Genomic DNA, 9,020 nt, shown 5'->3' with positions numbered 1-9,020 from the left:
CCTGCTGTGAGATGCATAAATATGTTTGCTTCTCTTTATAGGATTGTAAGAAAAGAATCACACTTCCATATTGTTACTGCACTGATAACAGGAAAAAAGTTTACTACTGGAATAAATCTGTAACTTCATTTAAACAAAAGTTTTGTAATTCAATTTACTCTTTATAAGCAGAAAGCCAAAGCAGTAATTCCTCCTGCCTAGAATTCCTTAGAGATATTGTTACACCTTCAGGTTCTTTAATATGTGTTTTAAAAGATACTTACTGTTCTACGAGCTGATCATATTTTCTTAAAGCATCCTTTTCGGCAAGAACTGCTCTTTCTTTTTCAGCAACAGCATTATCTCTTGCTTCTCTTAAATTTCTGAAGGAAACAAGTTATTCTGTCAAGAACCTGTTGTTAGGAAAAAGACTGCTCTGCTTCATAAATTGCTACTGATTGATCTTAACTTCAATACTACTTTCTTCAGTTCTCCCAGAGTGACAGATGGGTCTGTCTATCTATATGTCTGTTCATTACAGCAGATTTGGGATTACTTTAGTGTAAAACAGCGACGTTTCCAGTTCTGAAATTTTAAAAGCAACAACCAAAGCACTTACTCATATGTAGAAATACATGAATAATTCTCAAATACTAAAACTACATATTACCTATTTTTTTGTAGGAATTAAATAAGTTCCAGTGACTTGGCTTGGTATTTCCCTAGTAAGTAGGGGAATGATGTCCTCCTAAGCTGAGATGATTCACAACTGCTATGACAGAGCAGGAAAATATTAGCTAGACATAGTTGCATGTGGAAACATGATTTCTAACAGGCTAGTTAATCCAAAATATAGTTTATTGCCTATCACTGGTGTCTCCTCTTGGCTTCTATTGCAGGTATAATTTTTGATTTGCACAGAACCACAAAACAACAGTGAATTTGCAGAGCAAATAGTGGTTGCTGAGGACCAGGCACCTACATTGCGACCCTTTCTGAAGTTTTTACTTTACTCCTGGTTTGTGTCTGTGACTTGAACACTCACGAGCATTTGGAACATATTAGATGATCTTACAGACTCCTTTCAATTTTGTTTCATCTAAAAGGAATCCTGTTCATGTGCTACAAATGTGAGCACAATACCACAAATGCAAACACAAACTGTGAGCAAAAACGTGGCAAGCAGCAATGACTAAAGGGTTTCACTTCAAAACCACATTCTTCACTGGAACTGTGCATGTCGATGCAACCAGGCTCTCCCTACTGAAGTTGTTTCTTCCTCCCTTCCCCACAGGAAATTTTTGATTTAAAGCAAAGTGAAATTATAGTCTCAGACAAATTTTGAGGAAAAGTCAAGATACAGAGGTAAACTGAAAATTATTAATCCCATGCAAATGTTATCCTAGGTCAGCTTGGCCATACTAAAGGTATATAATTTTTGGACAAAAGACTATTTTGTAGACTAAGGGAATGTTATCGATGATGCTTTTCTGAACCCAAAGTAATTCATATGAATAGGAAATAGTTACTTCTGAAGAATCAACATAAGAATTATGTAACAGTTAACTGGCTATGAGAGAAAATTTTTTAAAGAAAATTGAGTTACTGGGGCTAAAGAATTTACAGATGAAATTCAGGGACTGATCTTGAGAGTGGATTCTTTAAAACCAACTCATGCTAAAATATAAGAACGTGGCAATTAATTTTGTCTCAGAGTAGGAGTGCAATGTTGTATCCTTAAGACTAGAGTAACAGAAGTAGGATAAAAATTAAATTATAGATGTAAAGCAACTCCTTTAGAAAATAAACTGTTTTGCTTAACTGAACAGCTAATCAATTGAAAATGCAATAGAAGGAAAAAGGGCACAAGTGAGGTGTCACACAGCCAACAAGATGACAATCACAGATGTGACATAAGTTGTTGAAATACTTTCTGCAGAGCTAGGAAACACTAGTGACACTGCCAGTTTCCAAACTCTGTGACTGTGATTCTAGAAGAGGTAAAGCACCTATCTGATGGTTGCACGTACAGGCCACATGGACCACCAAGTATATAGCAAGAGTATCATACAAGTGAAAGTACCCTTCTAAAATTGGACAGAAACACTACATACAGATTAAGGAAGAGGTTCGGGGGGCGTGGGGAGAAGGTGAGATGAGGGCAGCAGAGGGGAAGCTGACGCACAGGGTCACCTATATTAGCTTTTGAAATAAACCTCTCAAAAACTGCCATTTATTGCACCTCTGTTCACATCCCTAAATTATCCTAGAGAGCCCAAACTGGATTCCAGTCAGACGGAACCAAGTTAGAAGCTGTGCTCAGGGAGAGCACCTAGCTCAAAGCTACTAAATTTTGTTTGAGCTATGGGAACAGACTACAGTTAATTCAAAGTCAGACCTCATGGAACCACCTACCTGCCCTGTGAATTCACTCACGCCTGCTAACGCAAGCAGCGCCGATACTTACTACAACTACATAAGAGAAACAGATCCCAAATAAACTAAGAAAGCAAGCAACACCTTGGTGTCCCTCCCCCTTGTATGTCCCCTCCCATTTTGGCTTCTTGAACTGACTCATTTGAGTGTAAAATAAGCGTCAGTAAATTCAAGTGAAACATCAGGCCCACCAGGCTTGCCAAAGTGGCAAGGAGTAACAGCAAATGACTACTGGATGAGTTTAGCTGTAACATCATTCTGTGCTTTCAGCATGAAGATGAAACCAGTATCTTAGCTTTCTTTTCAGTCACAATCAGCATCTCACTGCATCACAAAAATTCATTGCAAACTGCTCTGCTCACAAATTCGGGGTCTATCTGTTTCACCATTGTCTTGCACCTCAGACTGGGAAGTCTTCTGGTGGAATTTTGTAGCGTTTAATAGAAACAGCATACACTAAAAATTCTTTCTTGCAAAATATGAAGTCAAGCCTAAGAGATTTACATTTCAGAAATAATTATGTCAAAATGAGGAACAAAACTTCTGTAAATGGCTTCCAGATACAAATGAAGTACCTGTCAGTAGCCTTCTCAATGATATAAAGACTTGTCATCTCCACGAGCAGTGGAAGTTTAAATTCATACTTTGTAATTCAAAATAGATTTGCATACAGGAAGTGGTATGGATATATATACACGTGTGTGATATATATACATACTTTACTCACACTTGCAAAACTACAAAATGATGTAACTTTTTTTAATTAGAGCCTTTCAGTTGACTGGAAGACAGAGCAGGAGTCATGTTCTTTTTTCACTCTTCTGAGTAGTAACAAAACTACCTATTAGAGGAACAGGTGCTGATGTCACAAATATCTTTGTACTACAGTCATTTCGCCTCCACACAAGACACTTTCAGGACACGTACAATGAAGTTATAATGAGTTAAGTGCTCCTCCCATTTTAAAGGGGTAAAAGTGACAAAAAAAAGCAACCTCAAAAAGAAATCTGGTGCCAAAAGTCCAAATCCTTAGATCCACAAAAGTTTATGCATGTGCCTAACTCTGCACAAAATTCCATGGAATTCAACATGATGCACATACAAAACTCAATATGGAAGTCTTGGCAGGACTACGATCTTCAAAAGAAAACTTTATAATAATTTTCAGGAAGTCAATGCTTTTTTGAATCATAATGCTACAAACAATTTAAAATAGATTTATTTTAGAAAGACATAAGTGTTATTATTTTCCCTCGTTTTTTCTTCTTTACATTCTGTATCAGCACCTTCTCTTCTGGTTTCTTGGCACAGTTTCAATACTGCCCATATAGCATGACAGGTAAACCAACACATTTTGAAGTAACTAATACTATACTGAATAAGCTTCAAATCACTAATGTTTAGCTAGAGCACGAATTTCAATAATACTGTTCATTGACAATGTTGGGTACCCATCATACAATAAAAAAAGATAACACCATATATTTATTGCACAAGTATAACTTCATTTTAATTGTGGTTTGGGTGATGTCCTCCCCAGATTCACATCAGTTTAATAACTGAACTTAAACTCTTGCATTTTGATAACCTCTCAAAGAGAGAGTCAGCTAGGATTATACCCAAGCACAAAACAGTATTTGGCCATTTTTGCCCCAATTAAGTTGTTGCATGCAACTTATCTACCTGTTCTCACGTTCATACATCTCTTTCGAAGTGCTTCTTAGTTGCTCGATTTCTTGATTTGTTTTCAACCTTATTTGTTCCAATTCTTCATGCAGTCTCTTTTCATATTCTGTTTTATAGTGGTCTCTGTAAATTAACAAAAACACAACATGAGAATTTAAAAACAATTGCACTAGTCAAAATACCAAAACTTTAGGTACAACTGTACAAAGTAGAGCAGAACACTTCTTGATTTTACATTTTAATTCTCACTCACTTTCCTCCCAAATTGCTTGAAATATATATTTTAACCTATGTAGTTACAATATTGGGTGAAAATCCATCAGGAATAAATAATATTTAATTAGGAAAAAATAAAAAAAATCTGCATGCTGTCTCAATTTTTTAAAAGTAATTTGATGTTGATTAATCATGCAACATTATGCTTAATATCCTTCCAGAAATTTTGTCAGCCTCTACATGAGTATTTATACTAATTAACCACTTAAAAAAAAATCCTTGCTTTCCAAAGTTTTCCAAGTTCTTCATCACTGGACAAGTGTTGATTAACTTTCTAACTTACAATATTGCCAAGCTACCAGCTACTACAAGACTTTGTTGTGCACTATTTGCACCTCATGGCAGGGTGGGAAGGGGGAATCACAAGAAACGCTGAAGATCTGTTAAGTCAAAAACCCCAAAGACTTAGGAATTTATCCTGTCAATGTGAAATCTAAATTAAGATGCATAATTAAATTTATAGGCAGCAGTTATCAGAAAATTCCAGGATAAAAGAATTTCATTGCTGAGTAATATTGACATCTTTTTATAATGTTGGAAGCTGAAGATCAGGAAGTCAGGACACAATTCTTATGTGCAAAATCAACAAGCATTACCATTTTCTTAGTACTTCGACAATTTAGATGGTTCACTGAAAAAATTACACCAATCTGTAAGTCTCGAATACTCACAGTGATGTCACAAGCAGACAGTTCAAAGTGACCCATCTCCATGGCTAAAATACACCACACAGTAAAGGGCATATTCCAAGTACATAGCTTGACTGCCCTGCCAACATCTTTACATCCTGCTGAAGCAAAGGACCACCATTTGTGTTTTTTTACTCCTGACCTGCTGTTATAGTCTTGTGCTTCAGCAGTAATTAAAAATGGGGTTACCTTATCAAGTTGTTTTGTCTTGTTCAGGCTGCAGGCTTTAATAAGCTTCTTTCCAGGCCTATTATTCATAAGGCTTCAGATTGCAAATAAAGGAAATGACATCTGAGCATCTCAATGCAACTGTGGATTGTGTTTTAAGATTAAACATATAAAGGGAAATCTTTTGTGTTGGTCTGTGCTTGCACATTGATTCCCAAGAACTGTAGCTATGAGCTGCTGCCATTCATCTTGCCACTATTTTGAAGTATGTATTTTTAAAAATTCGGCAGGTTAATCCCTCAGTTTCTTGAAGTCTGTAATTTTCTAACTACAGTACCCCAATGCCAGCAGTTCTGCTGGTGACCAGAAAGTGAATTATACTCTATTCCTAGAAATAGATACTTGGGTTTGTTCTCATCATCTGCATTCCTGAACTACAACAGCCAAAAGAGATCCAGATGTGAAGTGAGCAAAGCCTCAAGTACTTCCAAAGGTGGCAAACAGAAGCTTATTACCCAAACCTCAGTACTACCTGGAGGAGACATAAGGCTGTACAATGCCCATTAGTTGGAGGTACTCCTCTACTTTTGTGCCTCTCTACTCCATCTGACAAATAAATATGATTCTGTAGAGCTCTCTCTGTAGACATTCAGTATATATCTAATACTGTAGATATTTGATCTGAGAGATGGATGGTTTAAGTTGCTGAAGAGACAGGAATCCCCACTATGGGACACAGTCTCAGAAGATGGACACAGTGTGTACATGTGCTTGGGAAAATGTAAAGAAGGGACAGCTTCAACAGTATTTCAGATCACAGGCAGGTTTTAAAGCACTTTGCCAAAGGATACTATTACCTTTATTTTACTAAAGAAATCTTACACTAACATTTTTTCATTTTACATTACAAAATGACTTATTCAAAGCCCATCGGCAGGTCAGCAGCAGAACCTGGAATAAAACCTAGGCTGCCCAAGCTGCAGCGCAGTCCCACACGTGCTGCTCAATACACTACACTGTCTTCTCTGCTATGTTTATTGTCCTTGCAAAAGACAGTGACGGCCACTCAAGGAGAGCAGACACACTTGCATTATTCATTGTAGTTAGTATCTGTCCTATAAAAATCAACATCATAAAGAGAGTCACCAGTACCAACGATCTCAAGACAGGGGTAACAGTATAGAATCCCAATGACAATATCAAGATCCCTAAAGGCAAAGTAAAAGTCACAGACTCTCTCTTTAGTTAGTATCAAAGTGCAAGGGACAGGGAAGCAGGCTTGCACCATACCCCAGACTGCAGCAGAGGCAAGCTACGTACCTCTCTAGGTTCCTCAAATGGAGACAGCTCTGTAAAAGTGCCTCTACATCATTATTACAGGATAAGGATGTCACACTGGTTTTCTAGAAATAGAAGTCTAGCCAGGAGTGTGACTGCCTATAGGCATATTTACAGAGCAAGACTGCTCAGACAGATGCTTTTTAAACATTTAAAAAAATTACAAGTCTTAAAAAATTATTTAAAATGCAGAATTTCCTGATGAACATAGTACTGAGACAGACACATGTAAAACAAATTTTAAAAGTCTAAGGGACTTCATTGAAAGGAAAAATAGATTAAAACCACTTCTGATATGTGCTGGAACCCCACAGATGATGATTTCAGTAGAATGCTCCTCTATTTCTGTTTAGATAACAACTTGTCTTTTAGCTGTATTACAGGAGAGTCCTATTAGCACACTTCATCTTAATTACACAAAGACACAAGATTTATAGATGCTGTTTGCAGTTCCATCTTCCTGATTCAAACAGAAGGAAGCAACTGAAGAGAAGCTGAACCTACTTCATACTTTAAGCTTACTCATTCAATCCACAGGTTTTTTTAAGGACACTAATAACAAAAAAAAAAAAGTGGGTTTATGTTCATGAATGAAGTACATTATATACAGGGAAATATTTGATTAAATTATGGGATATACATTGAGATAATATTTTCTGGCATGTAGCTGTCGGGAAATAACACGAAATGGATTACTTTGAATTCTGAATAAGAAAAATCTGAATGTGGTTTGAAACTGGGCTGTGCTCTTAGTCACAGGATTCAGTTTTAGGTAGTCCTGCAAGGAGCAGAGAGATGGACTCCATGCTCCTTTTGGGTCCCTTCCAATTTGAGTTATTCTATGAAATTTTGTAGCATAGTATTAAAAATGTAGCAAGATATGTAGCTGAATAGCACAGTGTTTCCTGTTCAACATCCCATGCATACACCTATTCCAATTCAAACAGCGTAAGGATTTGACACTATTTACCATTGTGGCTAGCATACAATGATCAATCTGTTTCTCACGGCCACATTTAAAGAATCTGTATTCAGACTTGAGATATGAAAGACTGATAACTCTAATAGCTCATAAAACATACTGTGTCCTATTTTAAACATTTGTGAAAATTACATATTTTATTCTGCAATAATTGTTTAGATTGCCTTTCAAATACTCCTGTTTTTAATAAAGGTCATTTGGGGCAGGGTCAGGGGGGCAAGATGTGTGACATATGCACTTTAAAGATTTTTATTCTCTTGCAATTACAGTTACTCCCATAAAACTCTACATACATTTAAGGGAACAGTTGCCATAAACTTCCAATGATGGCCTCTTCACTACTATGGTTCTATATCCATAGTATACAGGATATATATACTCCCTATATTTCTTATAAGAAGATTATTTCTTATTCTTATACTTCTATGTAAGCTTCTATATAAGGTTTAAAAAAAAAATTCCTGACACATTAAGAGCCAACAAAACTATTTAGTTTCTAGTTACACAAATATGGACTAGCTTTCTGAAAGTTAAAATTATTTTTAGTTAAACAGGATTTGTGCAAGAAACAAGGGAAAACAGTTAAATAACTTGTTTACTAAAAGAAGAGAACACAAAATAACTTACCTGGATGCAACATATTTTTCATACATTTCTTCCCTAGCTTTTTTGGCATCTTCTAGCTGAAACTGAAGTCTTTCAAGACGATCTTCTTCATGTGCACAGCGAACACTAAGCTCCATGTTCTGGCGGTTAAGGTAATCTTTATCTTTTTGCAACAAGTTGAGGGATTGTTGTGTGGTTGCCAGCTATAAAAGGCATTAAGAGGAACATTCTAACATGAACTTTGAGATAAATACTTAATGTACACACATTTGAAATTTCATTTTAACTCTCTTCTGTGAGCCAAAAACCTGTATTTACACTTCTGTTTGATGTAAGCTGGTGAGGCTTTATACTGAAAAAAGACTAATAAATTTATAATTTTATTAAATTTCATTATTTATTTCTGGGAGTTGGCACCTGAAAAAGAGGTAAAGTATCCCTTAATCTACCTTGGAATCCAAATAGGACTGAAGGATTGAATAGAGACAGCACTGAATAGTACTATGTCAGCAAGACTGATGTTGAGTCTTGGTGCCAACCTGTCATCATAGTGACTACAAAATTCTCAGAAACAAAAGTGAAAAATTTAAGGACACCAAAGTGATTATTGCTTTGTAACAAAATAGTAAAACTGCCAGTTCTGGGTCTGAAGTATGTCAGCATTGTTGTGGACAAGGTAGTGGTCCAGGAGAGTACCAAAGGCAAAGAGGGTTATGCATGCCTTGATTTGACTTTCATTTAGCATGGTGTTTCTACAGAAGGCTGAACTGATGCCGAAGTAGAACCATGAATATCTTGTCAGTCTCTTTAACAGCCTTCTCAATCACCAGATCAGTCAATCTTTACTAGTCCAAGAAGAA

General features: G+C 36.3%; 1 protein-coding gene across 1 annotated transcript in view; it reads right to left on the bottom strand.

Annotated features, from left to right (window-relative positions):
- The window catches only part of PIBF1 (progesterone immunomodulatory binding factor 1), a gene marked incomplete at its 5' end in the record, with an annotated part of 93,528 nt that overhangs the window by 81,154 nt on the left and 3,354 nt on the right, over nucleotides 1–9,020 (bottom strand). Inside the window, 3 exon segments of the mRNA XM_008947112.1 lie at nucleotides 264–362; nucleotides 4,099–4,224; nucleotides 8,182–8,363. Of these exon segments, the coding sequence (XP_008945360.1) occupies nucleotides 264–362; nucleotides 4,099–4,224; nucleotides 8,182–8,363 (407 nt within the window).

Source organism: Merops nubicus, unplaced genomic scaffold (genome assembly GCF_000691845.1).
Source record: "Merops nubicus isolate BGI_N331 unplaced genomic scaffold, ASM69184v1 scaffold1049, whole genome shotgun sequence".
Lineage (NCBI taxonomy): Eukaryota > Metazoa > Chordata > Aves > Coraciiformes > Meropidae > Merops > Merops nubicus.
Note: the sequence above shows the minus strand (reverse complement) of the source record. Positions and strands in the feature narration are given on the sequence as shown.